The sequence below is a fragment of the Pleurodeles waltl genome, chromosome 5, assembly GCF_031143425.1.
Source record: "Pleurodeles waltl isolate 20211129_DDA chromosome 5, aPleWal1.hap1.20221129, whole genome shotgun sequence".
Taxonomy (NCBI): Eukaryota; Metazoa; Chordata; class Amphibia; order Caudata; family Salamandridae; genus Pleurodeles; species Pleurodeles waltl.
The window spans coordinates 156,145,470-156,166,311 of record NC_090444.1 but is presented as its reverse complement, the minus strand read 5'-3'; the positions used below and the strand labels follow the sequence as shown (position 1 = coordinate 156,166,311).

The window sequence follows — 20,842 nt, the reverse complement described above, 5'->3', positions numbered from 1 at the left end:
CAATTTGATGTCCTATTACTCATTACAATTCACAGAACAATATGCTGCATTAAACAGGTTCCTGCATCACCCGTGCAAGAAACCTCCACTCTGGCCACTGTGACCTACTCTACAACCTAAAACCATCAAAGCCATCAAGATGCAGTAAGATTCAGATCAGTGAGATTCTGATATCCAACCAATGAAATATTGGTTGACGACTTACTGACGACTTGTGAACAATGTCCGCTCTCTCTTAATTTGTAAAACAATGAGTGCCGGTGCCCAAAGCTCTGCTCAGAATCCAGAGGCCGGCACTATTAAATGTTGACACCCTCAATACCAAGCCTGCGTAGCCTTGAATCCGGTTCATTCCTCTTTAATCGACTGCCAGACACTCCCTGCTCCTTTTCCAACTTTTTCTACCTTCTGCTGTGTATTTTCCCTCTTTTGCTCTCTGTCAATATCTGATGAGTTCTCATAAGTGCCGGTCCTGAAAATGAGAGCTGGTGCGCCCCACCAGCAACCACCTCAAAGCCTGATATAAACCCTCTGTCCCTCTGATAGGAGCGTCAATGAACCAGTCTCCATGGCCCACCTACCCTACTTCACCCTGCACATCATCCCTACAACCTTTTCCACATGGGATTCCTAAACTACATATTTTAATTTGGAAGCTTTTGTCTGGTCTAAATCCCTTTCTCAGAACCGCCTCTACCCCTCTTTAATATACCCCACCAAGCTATGTTATCACACTTCTTATATGCACAGGGATTCTGAAACAAATGGGATAAAATCAATTAAACACAAATACAAGGGCCAGAAAGAAAGTCAGAACCAAGAAACTCAGCAATGTTGACAGTTATAATTGTATACATCTCTGGCAGTGCATCCACAGGGCATGGCATTGTTAAACACAAGATTTTGTTAACCAGAACAAAACTTTTCATCCGTGGACTCAGTTCATGAAAAAGCAGACAAAAGCGTTGTTAAAATAGTTCGACTATACATCTGAATCACATTTGAGTTGGTTAGTCGCCTTTTCTGCCCGCAGAGACCCACATGTGCCAAGCATCAAGGTTTGCAAACCACTCATAAATTAAGAAAAATACAGATATGTAATGAATCACAGAAGTTAAGAATGATTCCTCTATTTAACTGTGTAAAACAAAGTGGGCCCCAATTTTTTAGAAGCCAGTGTTTTAAATATTTATTAAATGTTTCTGAAACTCATTGCTATCAAAATCCCTGATATTTTAAAACCACAAATGCTGCAGGATTTAACACAATACCCTTTACATGTCAAGGTGGGCATGCACCTTTTAAATCACCGAACACCAGATTTTACAAAACCGAGTGAACAAATATTCGTTAAAATATACATATTTATTTTATGTAAAATGTTGAACTTCTGTTGTTGTTCAAGTCAATGTACAGCACAGCCACTGAAATACAAACGGAAAGAAAAGTAGTTAGACATTTAAAAAAAAAGAGACACTTGTGCAAATGTTTAATGTACTTCTGAAGCTGTTTTTTACAAATTCACCTCCCTAAATAAGATTACGGCAAAATAAATGTATGGTGCACTGGAGATCTTTTGGTCAAAGTTGACTTGGATACATTTTAGCAGTATCCTCAATAGTGTTGTTTTATAAGTTTTCATACACAGATTAATGATTCATTTTTTCAAATTATTATTAAAGTTCAGTTAATTTCATTTGATAATTTGTAAATATTACACTTCAAAAATTACATCTCAGCTGTATGCATTTTTGGTAATTCTGCGATGTGTGTATGTTTGTATGGCATGATGCTGCTATGAAATGGCAGCTCTGGTGAACACATTCCATTAGATGTGAGTTTGCCACATCATGAACCACCATTGGTAGGGAGTGAACTAGAGAGGGTGTGGCCAGTGAGCATTGAGAGGAGGAAGAAAGAAGGCTCTGTGAAACAGAGACAGGAAATAGGGTGGAAAAAGAGTGATTCTAGAATAAGAGAGGTAAGAAAAGGCAAGGAAGTAGGCAGAAAAGGGGTTAAAACAGACAGCTATGTAGCATGTTGGGGAGTGACAAGACAGCAGGTAGGAAGGTGGCTGCACTTCACTGATGAAATCCAACAAGGCTGAAATCAGAACCAATCTGCACCCACTCACAGGCAACATGGCCAAACAGTTTGGCCTGAGAGGTTCCTGTACAAGCAAGGCCAGCGTGATTTGCATATGGTTGGTGCTCCTTGGTAATGACACAAATGAAATTAAAAAAACATGGTATGGAACTCAACCTCAGTAGTTATCAAGGCTTATATAAAATCAAGCATTTCCATCCATCGCTTTTTGGCTGCCAAAGGAAAACAGCATAAATTGGAGATGTTTCTGTTAGGCACATTTATGGGACACTTTTATGACCTTATCAGCCTCATATTGCACACTTCAAGTTAATGTACCAAACATAGAAATTGTGAAGGATATTTATTTATCTTACTAGGGCTGTGTAAAAAAAAAAAAAGAACCCTACTTCATGACAACCCTACAATTTAAATCATAGCCTAAGGAAGATAATTGGATCATTATCCCTTCTTAGGGTTGGCGGGGAGGGGGAAGCTGCAAAAAGACCCAAAAATATTTACCACTGGGTTAGCCTGGAAAGTACCATGGGGAAGCAGATAGCGAGCCTCTTGCTAATTGTATCGGTAAACAACATCCTCGAAGATTTATGTTGGTCTTTTGCACAAGCAAAATGGGTCTAAATCATAGCTTTCCGAAGCAGTGCCCATCCTCAACCATATCCTGATTCCTGTCTTGGGAGAATGCTATATTTTTCTCCATTCTTGCTAGGGGAGTGTGATCAATGCACCAGGGTTTTGTACCCTATCAAACATGGTCATGATTGTCTTGTGAATATTCCACTCCAGGCTTCTAAGCACAATTGCCTTCCAGACCCAATGTTGAGGACTTAGCATTGTGGAACACGATAATATTAATGTTTGTCACCACTAGGGATCATTGCAGGATAACAATTCAAGTGTGCCTCAATATTCTTAAGTCAACTTTGTGGTCAATCACCTTATGTCAAAACATTATTAATTTTCCGCAATACATAATGTTTACCTCTGGCAAAGTGAGGTTAATGACGCCACTCCTGTCCTTGTCCATCATTTGAAACATTTCTAAAATAAAAGAAAAAGACGTAGAGAGTGAAACAGCTTGGTTTTATACCTGCACACACAACCCATCTTTTCACTGGTGACTAACCATTGCAGTTCTTTGTAACTACCATTATGGTTGAAGGCATATGTACTTTATTAAATGTTGGCCAACACTGAGTAAAGACCCCTGTTGACTGCTCTTCTACATTTTGTCCACCCTAGCACAAGTCTTGAGATCACTGTTTGGTCTACCAGGAACCGTTCCAGATACCACACCAAACTCTCAAAACTTTTCTCAATGACACATTTCTATGGAGAGTAAATAGATTTGGGGTACATGAAGACTGGTTCATCCTGAACAGCACCTTTGACCTGCATGACCTATCTCAAGAAAGAAACATATTTTTGATCTTTTGTATAAGAATAGATGGACCACATTTAGCAATGTCAAACTGAACACAACCTAGAAACCCATTGCAATAGTGGCTACAATAGTAAACATCATGTATTCCAAAGACAAGAGAAAGAGGATCCTCTGAACAAGGAATACATAATCATATGTGGACAATGAAGTAATACCTCCACATTCCCAATGTACCTGAAATTTAAGGAAGTGTATTAATCTTGTTACCAAAAAACAGACTTGCTAAAAAAAGGCATGGGAGCTAAATAGTACATCAATATCACACTCATATCAATGATCCGGAGTACTGATTGCTAGCAATTTAAAACATATTACAAATTATAATGGAACTAATTAAGCACAACAGCTTCTTGATCCTGGACAGAACTCAAAGGGCAATGAAATCCATGCATCTGGACATGGATCCAGATGGATAAAATGACCTTGAAATGGTACACCTTTACACTTCCATAGGGCATGGCGGAGGGACAAATCCTATTGGTGTTCTAAATATTTTCAGTGACTAGTCCTAGGACACATTTGCACATTATGGAGCTAAATGGAATAATGTATGTTAATTGCATAGGCATTTGTTATATAGGGACCTTGTTAAGTGCAGCCATTGAGAACCATCAGCAAATACCTTTGCTCTACAGAATCTCTAAGCAATACTGCTCATATCAAGCAATGCTACACAGCTAACTGTTTGAAGATGAACTAATCCTCAACATCTCTTTCTATTGACAAATAGATTAATTAAATAACTTACTGTAAATATTGATCAGTTGTTACACAGCCTTAGGAATTCTGCTGACTTATTTGTCAACCTTCCAGATTGCACGTGCTATATAATGTAGGCTAGCATGAAAGACAACAAAAAAGTATCACCTCATTTCTCCTGTCTCTTCTTTTTCCTCTTCCTCAGCCCTCCTTATTCCAAAATGGGTATTTTAATCTATTAACAGTAACAAAACATGTAACCCGGTAGATAATAAACCAATGCACAGTGGTAATTAACAACTACATATTGGAGCAACTACAAATTAAAGGGGCCATAAGGTGAATGATGTCACAATATGTTTTAAAACCCAAGCTGACATCATCAAACAAAGGAACATTGTAGAATGATGATTGTTGGTGTCAGCTACTGATGCAGGACTGGGTTAGAGAACTGTTCTTTGTCTCTCCAGTGGATGACTCATTTAATGCAAAAAAGAGATGGACCATTTTTATGGAGCAGCCACCCTGAGAGTAAGCCACAGGGAGATCTGAAGTTCCCTGGATCTATTTTATTTTATTGGCTCTTTTGGGAATGGTCTAAGCGTGGTGCACCAGTGCCAAGGCTTACCTTTTTTGTGAAACTACTTAAAATAATGAAACAGGACAACAAAGTAAAGCCTGATAAATTTTATCTCATAAATGTAATCTTTAACAAAGATTTCCAAGGAGTGCATGCATGATAAAACTCTCAGTCCCGTAGTTTGACATGTAATCCCAGTTGTTTTGTCGATGAATGTGTTGGAATCCCATTCACTCTTGTATGAACCCCTAAACATTGTTTCTTTTGTGAAACATTCTGATCTTCACCAAAGCCTGAAGCCTGTAGTTATGTAAATCTGGTTAAACAGACCAATGTTTCGCATAGGAGAGATCACTCTGAGAAGTTTAGTGAGGCCTTGGGCTAAAAGGCATACTGATATCGACTGCAAGTTTTTTTTTTTGCCATTGAAGTTTGCGATATTCCCCATTTTCGATGTGTTGCAAGAGTTGCAACATTTCATGTCTCACCTGCACTGGAGTACAGTATTGTTCTGCATTACAAGATAATTAATATTCCTTCACTAAGTATATAAATTTAATGCTAATCGAATTCAGCCAAACTGGAAAATGTATGCACACTATGGGCCTAATTATGAGTTTGGCGGATGGGAACATCCGTCTGCCAAACTCACGACAGGGCAGCTGCCGCAGTAGTGGCGACCAATCCGACGACCCTATTAGGAGTTTCCTGCTAGGCTGACAGGCAGAAAATTTAATTTGCGCCCGTCAGCCTAGCGGGAAACTGGCCTGCAGCATTGTCTCCGGCTCCAAATTGAGTGCGCAGCAATGCTGTCGCCTGTAAGCAACAGACAGTGAACATTGCAATGGTGCTGGGCAGGGGGACCACTGTGATTGCTCTCTGCCAGCCTTTTCAATGGTGGTAAAATCGCCACAAAAAGGCTGACGGAGAAAGAGGTCATAATCAGCAGGGTGGCGCTACATGCAACGCTGCCCTTGCTGATAGTGACCATCATCCACTATCAACCTGTGGGGATCACCAATCCTGATGGAGATGGCGGAACTCTGGAGGTCTGATCGCAAGGGTCTTAATGTGGCGGTCGGACCGCCTATTTCTTTGTAAATTTCAGTTCTGGAAGTCCTTTCTATGCAAAATTGTGGATACTTGTAGAATTTTCTCTGCAAAGTCACCTGTTTCGGAGTTTGTTAATACACAATATCATTGCTCAGGAAAATAATATTAGCAGTTTTCTGCCAGGTATATCTCACGCGTAACCTTTTTTTGCTTCAAATAAAGAAAAATGGTTGAGTTCAGTTGTTGCAAATTCTCAATTTTCATTTGTAAATGAAAAGCAAAATAACTTTGCACTCTTTGCAAATCTGTGCCGTTTTTACAGAACCCTGCAACTTCACATCACATATTCTAAACAGATGACTCTTGTACATGGCTGTTTTGCCAGCTTAGCCATAGGATATGTAAAATGTGTTGGGCCTTGCAGAAGGAATAAATATAGGGTGATAATAAGACATGTATGCGATCTGACATATCACACTTTAGTAACTGTATTTAGTTTCACTCTGTTTATACAGACTGAGAAATACCTCTGAGTGCCTTTACCTTGAAAATGAAAAAGTGAGGAGGCACTTACTGAACAAGGTCTCCAGGCGAAGCATGCAGGCGACGAACCCATCAAAGTTAATGAGCAGGTCATCGGTGGCGTAGCGGTGCGTGATGATCTGCTGCACGGTGTTGTTAAGTGCAAATCCTAAGCAGGAAGGAGAAAGCAGCTCTCAGGATGAACAGGTAATGCTGAGGCATGGTTGCAAAGGACTGCATAATACAAGGGGACCTAATTGCATTGAGGGAGAGCTTGCACAGCAGCAGGGACATACGCTCTCGTATGTGACCAGGCATCTCACTGCACTTCTGCAGCAAGAAGCTCCCTATGTAAAAACAGAGAATTGTTGGGGTGTAAGCTACTACTGCAGTGGAATGTTGTTTATTCATGTAATACCTTCACTCTTCTTTCTCTTTTTTCTGTCTGCGTTTCTTCCTTTCTTTGACATGAGTTTCTTTTTATTGTTTACTGTATTTTATGTAGCACAGACATGCCTGTTTGTAGCCATGTCAGAGCACTTTGTTATAGATATATTCTTATAAACTGTAGGTTAGTGGTCGGTGCTGATACACTCAGTTAATAGGTTTTCTATGAGTCATTTGTTGTGAATCCATTGTGTGGTCTGTAGTTAATGGTGTGATGATGAGTGGGTTTGAGTATAATTATGTAGAGAGAAAAAACATAATTTAGAAAATGGCAGCACAGAAAATGTAAACAACCTAGCAAACAGTCACACAAAGAATACATTTATCTTAAATAATTTGAAGTTGGTTGAACACAACAAATTCTTACTTTTATTTCCAGTAACTCCTTTGTTTGTCTGTCATAGAATTTCAGATTTGGACATGTGCAATATTTACTAGATTGCTGAGCCTTTCTCAAACATCCGAACCTTTCTAAACCCCATCGAAAAACTCAATGTGTACCACATCACCCAACCAACACATGCCAAAGGCTACATGCTCAACCTCGTCTTCTTAACATCACCAACCATCCAATGGAAAGCTCTTATACCCTTGGACTGGACCAACCATTTCACCTTGCCCTTTTCCCCGCACAATATCCAACCACGATGTTGAGGACAACCCAAAAGAGAACAGACTTTCACATTTTTTTAAATTTCCACCCCTGACAACCAACCTAAAGCTTGAATTCATCTCTTGCCCTGTCAGTTACATGTCAGACATCAACAACTTTCTAACTAACTTCAAAGCTTTTACGGAAAGTAAACTGAACAACCATACTTTAACTAAAACACTTAAGGGAAAACCAAAACTTTTGGATTTTTGTACTCTAAAGATGGCCAACAACAAAAACTCTACCCGCTGAAATGAAAGAAAATGAATTTTCAAGAGAACATCCAATGACCTATCGCAACTGAGGTCACTCCACACAACAAAAACAACTCATCACATCTGTCTAAGCGAAGTACTAATATCAACACTACCCATGAAGATGTCAACAGAATCTTAAGATTCAAGACAATGAAACACTGTATCCACCCACCATCTACCACTTCTATGTCACTCTACACAAACAAGTACAATCCAAGGTTTTTTGAAGAGTTACAAGGAGATAGTGTAAGGACTGGTTCTGGGAAGTCAGGACTACTTCCCGTCCAGATGAGATGGAAATCCATGTTTTCATAAACCCATCAAAAGCAATTACAACTCTTTGGAATTCAAAATATATGAAGCAAATGATCTGAGAAACTGATTTACTGTTGAGGAATTATTAAAGATATGTGTATTGGAATTTATGGCAAGTGTTGTGTAGTTTATCACCCTTGAGTGCTCTTCCATTTCACAGAACTGCTCACCAGCATGCTCTGGGTTTAATCAATAGTTTAGTATGAACAGCAATTCGGAGCCAGGAGAATGCATTTGCTAGCAGCCCTTCTAAACAGTGATTAAACAAGCTGGTGAATATAGAAAAAACGCAGAAAAAATACAAATGTAAACATTCAAATACACTGTTATTGGTTAATACTTGATAGTGTATTGGAAAAAGTACTGGACGCCTGTTGGGGCAGGAGGACACCTTCCCTATATCTGGCGCTACATTTGTAATGAAGAACAATAACAGAAATGTGCGTAAATGCCATTGGAAGATCTCTTGGACACAGCACTACAGCACCCCTCCCCCCCAAACGTGTAACACATTTATTGAGATTTGAGGTCTTCATTTGTTTATTTATTCATTTGCAGAACCAGAGGGACGTCTCTGACTGAAGTGCAATACATAGCTTCAAGGTGGTACATATGAGCAGGGATACAGGTGAGTTGGCTGCGTAAAGAAGAGGAGTAGAGTAGGTGTGAGAAAGTATCTGAAATGCGACTTGTGAAGCAAAAAATATTTAAACACAAGCTATTGACACACACACACATACACACAGGCACACATATATGTCAGAGACCTTTGAGTATAGTTATAAAAGACTAGGGGCGAATTTAAGAAAAGTGGCGCTGCATCCAATGCAGCGCCACTTTTCTTTCGCCCCTTAGTGCCCCCCTAATGCCACCATGTAGTTAGGGAGCTAGCATCAACATTTTGGATGCTAGTTTGGCGCTTTGCAGGTTTAGCGCAATTTTTTTTTATGCTGAACCTGCAAAGCACATTGAGGCCCATTGAAAACAATGGTGTGCCTCCTTTTAACGCCTGCTCTGTGTAGGCATTAAAAATGCCGCTAAGAAATCTTTTAGATTAAATTGCGCAATTTTTTCAGCCCCCCTAATGGGGGGGTCACCCCCCTTGCATACATTATGCCTGGTGCAGGCATACTGTGGCACAAGGGGTTACAAAGTGACGCAATGCATGCATTGCGCCACATTGTAAATATGGTGCAGTGTTTTTGCCTTAATATCGGCACAATAGCGTCAAAAAAATAATGTGAGTGTGGTGATATTAGCGCTAGGCTCCCCTAAATCTGGGCCTAGATTCTCTACAAGGGCCTCAACAACAGGGATGGGGCTATTAACCTGGCATTGCATACATTTCAACAGGGTGCACTTACCGGCGTCACTGAGGGCTGTCCTCATTTCGTGGGCGTTGATCGTACCTGATCGATCAGTGTCTGCTTTCTTATATGTGAGCTAATGACAAAAATGTAGAGGAGACAATATTTATTATTTAATGGTCTATTTAGTTTCGGAGTACAGCATCAAACCTCCCTTCACAGGCACTTCAGAGCGCTTCAATAAAATAAAATGGGTTAGCAGATAACGGAAAGCAACAACTACACAGACAGTATCAAGACAAATTTGGTCGGGAGTTGGACTACACAAGCAGTGAAAATATAGACTCTCAATAGCCAGGGCTTTAATAAATACTTGAAAATCCCTTATCACTAGTTCCACCTTACTTCCCATGGAGGACGAGCTTTCTCAGTTCAGACTCCTTCCACCTGGACCACACTGCATGCCAGTCTGTATGCCACTCTGTATGCCAGGGCTAGCCCCTCTTGGCTATCTTCAGGCAAACAATAGAATGTTTGGTTAAGTAGCGCTTAGAAGACCTGCTCCATTAGACTCAGATGGGCAGTGTGTGCTATGTGTGTGCTGTCTGTTGTTATTTTTGTTAGCTTTTACATGTCGTTAATGGAATGTTGTGAATCATAGTGCTGAACCCATGCTAATGTATGTATGTGATAGTTTACTTGAGTCCATTTTTGCACATAGCTGTTTGCATGCATGCATGTGGGCTCATGGCGCAATCTGTACTAAACTCGGCATCCACATTTGAAGGTAAGGGCGGTCTAACTCAGGACCCTTCCTTCTGCATAGAGGGTGTAAAAATGGAGAGGACTGCTTATAAAACCCCACATATTGGATTCTAGACTTTGCATCCATTGCCATGTGTGACCGATCACTGATGCCGTCGAAGCAATCAATGGATTATGGTGATTATGGTGGAGCTCCTGGTGAAATTCCAGATGAGCCTCTGACTGCATTTTATGGTCATAGAACGTTCAAATTCTTCATTAAGCTTCATAGGTCCGTCGCTCTCTTCAAATTTACCACCATACCCTTCCTTCCTCATGACCTGGATTGGGCTGGACCCCATCTTGTCACGTCAGTACCTATACCAGCATACATGTGAGATGTCTTGTGGCATAACATGCAGACAAGAAACATACCCGTTTAACACAGTTAAGTCGTCAAATGCAGCCATAATTGGGCTTAAGAGGGACGTTTTCTGTGGATCATAATACCCGGGGGGCCCTGGTGTCACTGCACCTGCTGCACTATTGGTAGCGATGTACCTGCATACACATCCTGTTTACATGCATGTGTTAGTGTGCATAAGGCTATATATGAAATGAACAAATAGAAACCAGAATGCTGTAATGGGAATATCAAGAGACTTTGGGCCAGATTTATACTTTTTGCCGCAAAACTGTGCAAATGCAGTTTTATGGCAAAAAGTATAGCACCAGCTTGCGCCATTCCACAGCTCCAGCCAGGCACCATATTAAAGGAATAGCACAAGCTGGTGCTAAACTTGTGCTAGACAAGTGGGGAAGGCGGTAGGGAAGGAGGTGGTTGTGCGTCAAAAAATGATGCTAGCCTGGTTAGAGGCAAAAAAATGCCTCTAACCAGACTAATGCCATTTCCTGGCACATATCCACCAAAAACATGACTCCTGTCTTAGGATAGACAGGAGTCATGTCCACCACCCCATAGGGGTCCCTTGGCCATGGCCATTGCACCCTGTGCCATGCAGAGGGCCCCAAGTTAGAGCTCCTGATGGCAAAAATAAATCAATTAAAAAAATACTTACCCTACTTACCTGGCACATATCCACCAAAAACATGACTCCTGTCTTAGGATAGACAGGAGTCATGTCCACCACCCCATAGGGGTCCCTTGGCCATGGCCATTGCACCCTGTGCCATGCAGAGGGCCCCAAGTTAGAGCTCCTGATGGCAAAAATAAATCAATTAAAAAAATACTTACCCTACTTACCTGGTACGAAATACGAAATAATCCATTTGGTGGGTATGAAAACGGCCGTCTTGCTGGTTTTACTGAAAGATTTTGGAAGTCATCACCATCAGTTGACATGACTGTTCCATAGCAGTGCCAGCTGAGAGCAGAAGCCTAACGCAGCCCTTGCACTCTTTACCATGCAGGGGGTTTAGATAGGCTATTCTAAACAAAAATATAGTGGGACAAAATATTGTGTCAAGAATATTGAGGACATAGCTGCCAAGTTTCCCATGTCCATGTGTGATGTGCTGCTCCAGTTTAGGTTTTTTTCTTTGAATTGTGGGACTTGTAGTGCTAATAAACAAGACTACAAGTACCGTAATTCAAAGAAAAAACCTGGATTGGAGCAACACATCACTCATGGACCTGGAAGACTTGGCAGGGCTGTGAGGACCGCATATTGTGAAGGTAAGTTTCTATAGGCAAGCAAAGTTGTATAATGCACTTCTCTTCTCGATATTTTAGTCCTTAATATTTTTGACAAAATATTCTGTCCATGTGATATTTTTGTTTCCAATATTCTGTCAGTGATCACCCTTTGGAGAGCCAATATTCCGTTTAAGACCATGAAATATTTGTGAGATATGGGAAACTCAGGGGCAGCTCAACACATTTGGTTGAGGGGTTGCGGGGGCATCGTTTTGCTTTACCACAGGCTGAGAGAGTTTGTGTGCCTCTCTATCAGTCCTGAATGTGGCCTCAATCTGGATTCTCTCTGATAGTCCAGCTGCGACTTCCCCACTCCTCCTTTTCCGTGTCCGCCCGCGGTTCTTTTCTTCATCCTGCTCATGAGCCACATCACCCTTGCTTCACTCCATCAGCCCCAGTAAATATCTAATCTCCATATCACCTATCTCATGACTACTCATTACTTACACCGCATCAATGCCTGAGCAGCATAATGAAATGTGAACTTTATATTGTGCACAGATTATGTAACAGCTGCTTTTACCAGGGCCAGGCAGGAAGGGGATGAAGTGGTAAGGAGGGAGCAGGAAGGTACTGGGAAAGTATTTTATTGAGGAAAGTATTATATTGGGAAATTACCAGTGGTTAATATGTAAAAAAAAAAATAATAATAACTGACAGGGTTCTCGCCAGGAGGCCAGTGCAGCTTGCACCACACAGTGCCCCTGCCAGCGCTGGTACTGATAGTAACAGCACAACTACTAAGCATCACAGTCCTACAAGTGTGACACTTCCAACTATACCAGGCCCCCGCAGCTATGAGAATGGTTTGGATAGCTGGTAATAGACATTTTTAATGTATATTGAATTAATGAGTAACTGTTGTTGCTGTCATCTTTAAGTTAGCCTGGCAGCACTACCGTGTTGCAGACTGTCACAATTAAGTGCCAGTGCAGAGCACCGTACACCACCAGCTCAAAATAAGCACTGGAGAGTATTATCTCTGGAACGTTAATATCTTTGGAAAGTGATATATGGGTAAAGTATTACCTTCTGAAAGGTTCATCTTGTGGAAGTATTACATTTGGAAAGTATTATCTTGGGAAAGTATAGCACTGGGAAAGCATTGCATTGGGACGGTATTATCTTTGAAAATATAATCTTGGAAAGGATTATTTTAGAACACATTATCTTGGGAAGGTATCTTGGAAAGTATAATCTTGGGAAGGATTATTTTAGAAAGCATTATCTTGGGAATGTATCTTGGAAAGTATAATCTTGGGAAGGATTATTTTTGAAAGATATTATCTTCTAAAGTCTAATCTTGGGAAATATTATCTTGAAGAGTAATAGATTGGGAAGGTGTTATCTTGAAAAGTATAATCTTGGACAGGATTATCTTGGAAAGTAAAATCTTGGGAAGAATAATTTAGGAAGGTATTGTCTTGGAAAGTTTAGTTGTGGAAAGGATTATCTTGGAAAGTAGTAAATTGAGAAGGTATTATCTTAATAATTACAATCTTGAGAATGATTATCTCGGAGAGCATGATCGTGGGAAGGCATTGTCATGGAAAGTATAATCTTTGAAAGTATTATTTTAAGAAGGTATTATTTTGAAAAGTGTAATCTTGGGAAAGATTATCTTGGAGAGTATTATCTTCAGAAGGTATTATCTGGGAAAGTATGACCTTGAGAAGGACTGTCTTGGAAAGCATTAACTTGACAAGGTATTCTCTATAAACTTGGAAAGGATTATTTTGGAAAGTATTATCTTGGGAAGGTATTATCTTGGAAAGTATAATATTGAGAATGATTAACTTGGAAAGTATTAACTTGGGAATGTATTCTTTTGCAAAGTGTAAACTTTGGAAGGATTATCTCAGAAAGTATAATCTTGGGAAGAATTATCTTGTAAAGTATTATAGCATCTGGTGAGGCTTTTGCTTACAGTAGAAGGTTAGGCTGCTGTTGACCTATCTCACATGCATAGGTAGTTTTAGCATCAATGCCCAGCATCTGGGAATGAGCCACCCTTAGTGGCAGTGCAATGACCATATATCTGGAGCACTGCTCTCTGATTTTGAATTTCCTGTGATGTGGTGGCACCTGCCCTTTGCAGATCCTGTTGCCCAACCGTAAGGATGTGGTGGATTTTTCTTTAATCTGACCCAGGGTTGCAGAAATAAGAGCCATTGCCATGTTCAATGTGACGCCAAGTAGCACTATTAAAAGACCTTGTGAGAATGGACACCTGGTAGATGCTAATTGCAAATGTATAGTTGCAGGTGACATAAAAGTGCCATGTTTAGAGCTTTGTCTTGGATTGTACTCTTTGGTGTGAACCGATGGCTTGCATACCTCAAAGAACAGAGAGAGATGCTTTGCAGAGGAGCAACAGAGAGAGACAGCTGGTACTCCATCAGCACTTCCAGAGTCGACTTCGTTGCAAAGACAGAGAACAGAACTGCTGAATCCAAAACAGGCAAAAATGCCTTAACTCCAGCATTCTACACAGGACTCTACATTACATTACCAGAAGGCACGCAGAGGACAAACAATTTGTGTCTCAAACATGTCTGTGGAGAGCCAGCCTTATCAAAGGTGAGGATGAGCTGCTTACACGGGATGATCAGACATGATACTGAATGGTGAGTTTAAGATGATGAAAAGACATAGGGATATTTTAGAGGCTGAGGACTTCTGCAGGACAAATTTTACAGTCTTATCGGCACAGACAGACATAGCTCCATGTAAGTGATATTCTGGTAACAACTGAATGGATCAATGGACATTTATCACTATTTACTCTGCGTGCTTAACGAAGGGTGAAATAACAAAGAATAGTGATTGGTCAGGCAATAAATACAGTCCTGATATTCGTCAAGCAATAAAAATAAATCCTGAAATTGGTTAGATAACAAACAAATTATTTAAATTCATCAGGCATCAACAATATCCCTGAAATTGCTCAGGCAACAAACAAATTAATAAAATTAGTCAGACAATAACCAAATCAGTCAGGCAACAAACACGTTACTTAGCAAACGACCACTTAATAAATACCTAACATGGCGACAGAAAAGAATAAGAAAAAACAAACTTTGACAGAAAATAATCTCGGTGGACTTTCCATCTACAACAATAGGCTATTGGAACATTTTTCCAGGAAGGAATAATGCACATCCAACATAGCAGCATCCTTTCCTCTGGAGGATTAAATGAGGATAAGCAGACAGACTATGTTGTTTATTTGTGATTGTTTTTCAATCTTTTGTTTGGTTTGAATGAAGCCTTATAAATAAATAGCTCCAAATGCTTATTTTTGTATGTGATCCCAGAAGACTAAGGTTGGCTTTCATTGGACTGAAGTGGACATAAATAATTGCTTTTATTTCTAAGAGAAGACTTTCCTTTTCGAAGTGTAGGGCTTGGGGCAGCAGTGGTGTTTGTTGGCTTGAATGTGTTTTCCTGAATAACAGCTTTAGGGCTATGGATGGGATTGTGGGCCTTCCAATGGGAGAAACAGAGAGATGATCACTGAGGAGGTGGTATACACCCACACATTTGAAACGTTGAGCATCCAATGTACACATTGTAATGGCAGAAAGATCAGGAATTACTGTGCAAACTGGGTGGACCAACCCCAAACACACCTAGAAGTGTTGGGGAAAGAATGTTTCCACCAGAATAAAAATGTTTCCAGCCACAGAAAGGAAGAGAAATACGTTTCATGTGCTAATGTACATTTCTGTCATACTTACTCCTGTAGGCGACCTGTAGAAGAAAGTGTAGCACGATAGGGGTAATTGGGGAGAGCTAAGGCGTCCACGAGTCCTCCTGGAGATTTATTTATGTCAAAAAGTAAGAGAAAGTTTATAAAGTGTAGAGATTTACGACTTCTAGAGAAAAAGGCAATTGCACTAATGAAAAAGCAGGTGTACGCTATGAGCAGTTACACCTGAAGGACAGCCTTTGCAGAGATGTGACTGGGAATTCACAACACTTTTTTAACCATACTTCTAGAAACCTGCAACTGTCACAAATTGCCAAGTGTACTCTTGAAAACTTTGTGAATTCTAAAAATTCATAAATCTGTGCCCATCTGATGTAGTAAATGTACTGGTGCAGAATAATGATTTGCTTTAGGAATTAGGCGAAAATCATAACTTTTTGTTCTGCCGTCAAGAAAGAGAGGGAGCCCGGAAGTGAGGAGGACTTCTGGATTTGTGCCCTCCAGTATGATGGAGAAGCGAGGACATGTTGGTATCTGACAGGAAGAGCACTTACTATATACTTCTGAATCTTCATCCACAGGACCTTGAATTCTGCTACATCCAAGGTTCCAGTCCCACAATGCTTTTTTTGTTGTTAAGGCTCAAATGCATGTTTACTAAATATGGCAGTGAACACTACTACTGATTAATTTAAAGTACGAATTCTAACATAAAGTGAGGGCATTTACATTAACACTGATCCACGTATCTCATTGACCCGCACACGTCAAATGAGCATTAAGCTATAGCCTCACATTTTGGCTTCCCACATTAGTTTGTCTCATTTTGTTTTGATTCTTTCCTTGTGGCCCTACTCATCTAATTGTCATACTGTTATCCTGGCTGCCTGTAACCAGTGCACACCTGCAGATTACCTATCTATCACTCCCTGGTAAACTCTAAAGAGGATTTACTGTTACTGCTATCCTGTGCCTGCTTGAGGGTTCACTTGATTATTCCTAAAAGAGACTCTTTAAATCTCTGGAACACTTAGTTTGACTTCCTGCAACCAGTGCATGCCATGTAGCTTCTCCTGGATGGATCTAGACGACATTTATGCAAGCTGCCTGCAATCAGCACATAGTGATGGTTTACTCTCCTCTCCCTCCTGAGTGTACCCTACAGAGCTTTCACTCCGCTTGCTCTCTGTTGTCAGAGAAGTGACTGCACGGCATGACCTGTGCCTGCTTCTCACGTGTGCAGGCCTGTGACGTACTCCTCATCACTTCTGGAGGACCTGTAATATTGATAGCATGTACCATCATTGTATACACCACATGCCTGGGGTTGCTCACCTCTTGCTCCGGGGGAATATGTAGAGCATTATCCACAACTGCCTGCATCCATGACCTGCTTTCGGTTGCCCCCATACCACTCCTGGGTGGTTCTTTTAAAGATCCCTATAGGAAGCACAATGATAAATCTTGATAAAATTAAGGATTCCCTCTCTCGCTCCTTTTCCCAGCATTACATGCTTTGACTTAATGACCTAAGACAAGATGAGAACATCACTGTGATACTCATGCACAACACCAAATGACTTCCCACATAGGCCACACCTCAATTCAACACTCCTTCAACCATGCATGCTTCACTAGTGTAGTGTGCTGTGTATCCATTCATGTGCTTTGGTGCTGAGTCTCTCCCCTTATCTCTGCCCTTACCATCAGGCTTTTTCTGTCCCTGTGGTACTTGCTATTTTCCACAACAGCCACCATTTACTACAACACCCCCTGCTGCCAGTGCCACCAAGCTCTGTCATGGTCACCCCGGCAGCAGATAACGGATCCCCTCACCTACGTCAGATGTACACATTTTTGCTTCCTTATAGACACACTAACTTCATTGCATTCTTTTGATTAAATATGTGGTGAATTAGACTAGACATGATCATTGATTAATCAGTTTTTGAAGGATGTCCAGGTAAGCTTATATTGTAGGATAAAGCAACATTTGAAGGATACATCCAACAGGCTGATCATTTCCCTGCAGCACGCCAGCGTGAACCCATCTGTTTTGATGTCTGGTACTAGAAAGAGAAATTCAAATTCGATCAGGTACAAGTAATGAGGGTAGAATCAAACAGTTTATGTGGAGTATGTCCTCTTCAGAGGGCTGGTTATCTTTGCATTTCCTGAACCATTAAGGTTGCCATTTCACTTCAAGTTGTTCATTATTTACAAGGGTAAAGGGTAAATAGACTAGCCTGCAACAAATGTACCTATAAGGAATACAAGTATGCGACACCACAACAACAGATGCATCAAAGAAATGCAAGATGGTGCAACCACCACAACAGATGCATCGCAGAAACATAAGATGATGCAACCTCCACAATACATGCATCGCAGACATGTAAGAAGGTGTGACCACCACAACAGATGCATCTCAGAAATGTACGAAGGTGCGACCACCACAACACATGCATCGCAGAAATGTAATAAGGGCCAACCACCATAACAGATACATCAGCAGGAAAGTAGTGTGGTGACAGCACTATAGCTGAAGCATCATCAAGGAATATAAGAAGGCAAAATGTCTACAACAGATTAATCAGCATGGGAATATGTGTGTGTGGAATCCGACACACTCAGAACATGTAAGCACAGCTAAACTCAGTATTGTGAACACTATGGCGATTGAAAGGTACCTGAATTGTTTCTCTACTCATTTGTTATGCTTCTTAGAATTGTTAGATTTGTTGATATTGGAATGTGGAACGTTTGAATTTTGCTGCGTTGGCACTTTTGTTTAATTCGATTTTGACGAAATACGTATTGGCTAAATCTCTCTTGTACATAATTGTACCGTACTGTGCTGTTATCAACGCACGGTCAAGCTGAATTTACATTGCAGAGCCATTATATTTAGAATACAGCATATATGTATAAGAGCATCTTTGTGTACTGTGTTGAGAATAAATGTCAGGAACACCGGCAAACTTGTTGACAAGTTTATTCTTTAAATACACAACCCGGCATTGCTCCCGCTCCCTCTCCAACTCCAACTGCCGGTAATCGAATCCGTCTCTCTGCCTCGCTGCTCGTGCCTAATGATGCACAGAATGCTCACATGGAACACTCAAGCATCATAACACATCTTCCCCCGTTCATTAACAAATTGCAAAAAACAATAATATTCAAACAATATGTATAAACAGAATAATAAATAATCTAAAAAGAAACTTAAAATCTGTAAAAGTAAGAACATTCACACAGCAAATTGAGAAATTTCTATATGTCTCATATTAGTGCGAATTGCCCAGCCACAAAGTTCATCTGATGAAATCTTTCAAGTAAGGTGGTGGTTTCCTAATCCTCTTTTGGGACATCTCCACACTCTCAACGGAACCACGTTCATTTGCAACATCTTCAACACAGTCACTCAACAACATGTGTTCACTGTCACTTAAAACTTCATCATCATTTATAAACATCGCCCCTGAACAACCTTCATCCAATTTTTTATCAATTGTTCCTCCTTTCTGGTATATGGCAACATTTCTGAGGTTCCACCTGTCACCATTTTCCAAAATCACATAATGAGTACCAACTTGTCGAATCCGGAAGGGACCCTTGAACTTACTTAATCCTCCTTGAATTCTGCCCGACTTCACCTTGACCCAGTCCCCCACTTCCACTCGCAATCTGGTAAGTTTTTAATTTCCCTTCTTTGAAGATCCAATAGAACCTCCAACAACTGTCTCTTCACACAAGAGTTTTTTTAACCAATGCAGCACTAACTTGGTGCCGGGCAAACGCCCCCTCATGTCCACAAAAGGAACCCTCTGGGTAACGCTGTGTGGTGTGGTACGGAAAGCCCAGACCATGTTTGAAAAGGTATCCCTGACATCACACCGGTTTGTCAAAGCCAATTGCACAGTTCCTTTAAGTAATCTGACTACTCTTTCAGCCACACCATTCCCCTGGGATTGTACAAGGATGTGCAAGAATGTCTAACTCCCCAAGCTCTCAAAAATTCTGTCATGTCGTACGAGGTGAGTTGTGTACCATTGTCTGTAATGAGAACCACTGGAGCCCCCTCCTCCTTAAAGATTTTTTTTAACACATTGATGGTAGTCCTTGTGGTGACATCTCTTAAGAATTCTACCACCAACCACCTCAAATGAATTTCCACCATCACTATTGCAAATTTCATGTCTGAAGACAGCTCCCTCAGTGGACCAATAAAGTCTAAGCATACAGTATGCCAAGACTTACCAGGGTCCTCCAGATGACCACTCTCACACTTCTCAAAACCCAACCTCTTCTCACTCTCCTTGCATAAGTAACAACTCCGCACCCACTCCTTGATTTGATTGTCCATGCCTGGCCACCAAAAGCTTGACCCAGATGACCCTCATGCGCTAGTTGAAAGATGCGGAAACGCAACCCCGTAGGAAGAATAAAACAGTCTCCCCTCATAACCACAGTACCATCATAAACAGATAAGTCCTCTAGTACTTTCACATATGGCCTCACGGGTGGGGCTAATACACTCTCCCTTACACCACCATTTTTAATCATCTTGATAACATCATTCATTACCAAATCCTCTTTCATCTTCTCCTCCCACTGCTCCGTCGAAAATAAACCGGTACCACTGTCCACTACATCATGAACAGTAGCAACGGCTCCCTCTTCATTGGTATCTCTCACACTACCATCATCCACATCCTCCCAATTAAGTGATAGACGAGATAAGCAATCTGCTTGGACATTCCTCCACCCTTGCAAAAACTCAATGGTGTAAATGTACTTGTGAAGCCTAGCCGCAAGCCTGGCCAGTCTGGCTGAACCTTTTCCTGCACCACCCAGAGTCAAAATCCTGACCAAAGGTTTATGATCTGTCAGCAAGACAAATGGCAAATCCCGTAAATATACACGGAAATAATCAGCACCGCAAGCCACTGCCAAAGCCTCACGTTCAATAACCGAATAATTTTTTTCGGCCTTCGTCAAAGTACGAGAAGCGAACGCCACAGTCCTTTCTTCTCCTCCATGAAATTGGGAAAGTACCACTCCCAGGCCAGAAGCACTGGCATCAACGGTAAGCGCAGTTCTTAGACCTCTATCAAACACTGATGATATACCTGCTTGACATATCTCTTCTTCAATTTTTTTCAAAACAAAGCTGCTGCTCCTCCTGCCACTCAAACTTATTCCCTTTCCGCAACAATTTCTTAAGCTCTTCGGTCTTCTCAGCAAACCTTTGGACAAATTTGGCATAGTATTCCACTAACCCTAG

At 40.9% G+C, this 20,842-nt stretch overlaps 1 protein-coding gene across 1 annotated transcript in view; it reads right to left on the bottom strand.

The window, feature by feature from the left end:
- Window positions 1–822: 822 nt before the first annotated feature.
- The window catches only part of LOC138295495 (calpain-8-like), a 175,505-nt gene continuing 155,485 nt past the window's right edge, over window positions 823–20,842 (bottom strand). Inside the window, exons 15-20 of the mRNA XM_069233836.1 lie at window positions 17,560–17,624; window positions 16,110–16,178; window positions 9,440–9,518; window positions 6,457–6,573; window positions 3,089–3,147; window positions 823–1,424 (exon numbers count right to left, since the gene is read on the bottom strand). Coding sequence (XP_069089937.1) covers window positions 1,401–1,424; window positions 3,089–3,147; window positions 6,457–6,573; window positions 9,440–9,518; window positions 16,110–16,178; window positions 17,560–17,624 — 413 coding nt within the window. The 3' untranslated portion in view covers window positions 823–1,400. The remainder of the gene's footprint in view (window positions 1,425–3,088; window positions 3,148–6,456; window positions 6,574–9,439; window positions 9,519–16,109; window positions 16,179–17,559; window positions 17,625–20,842) is intronic.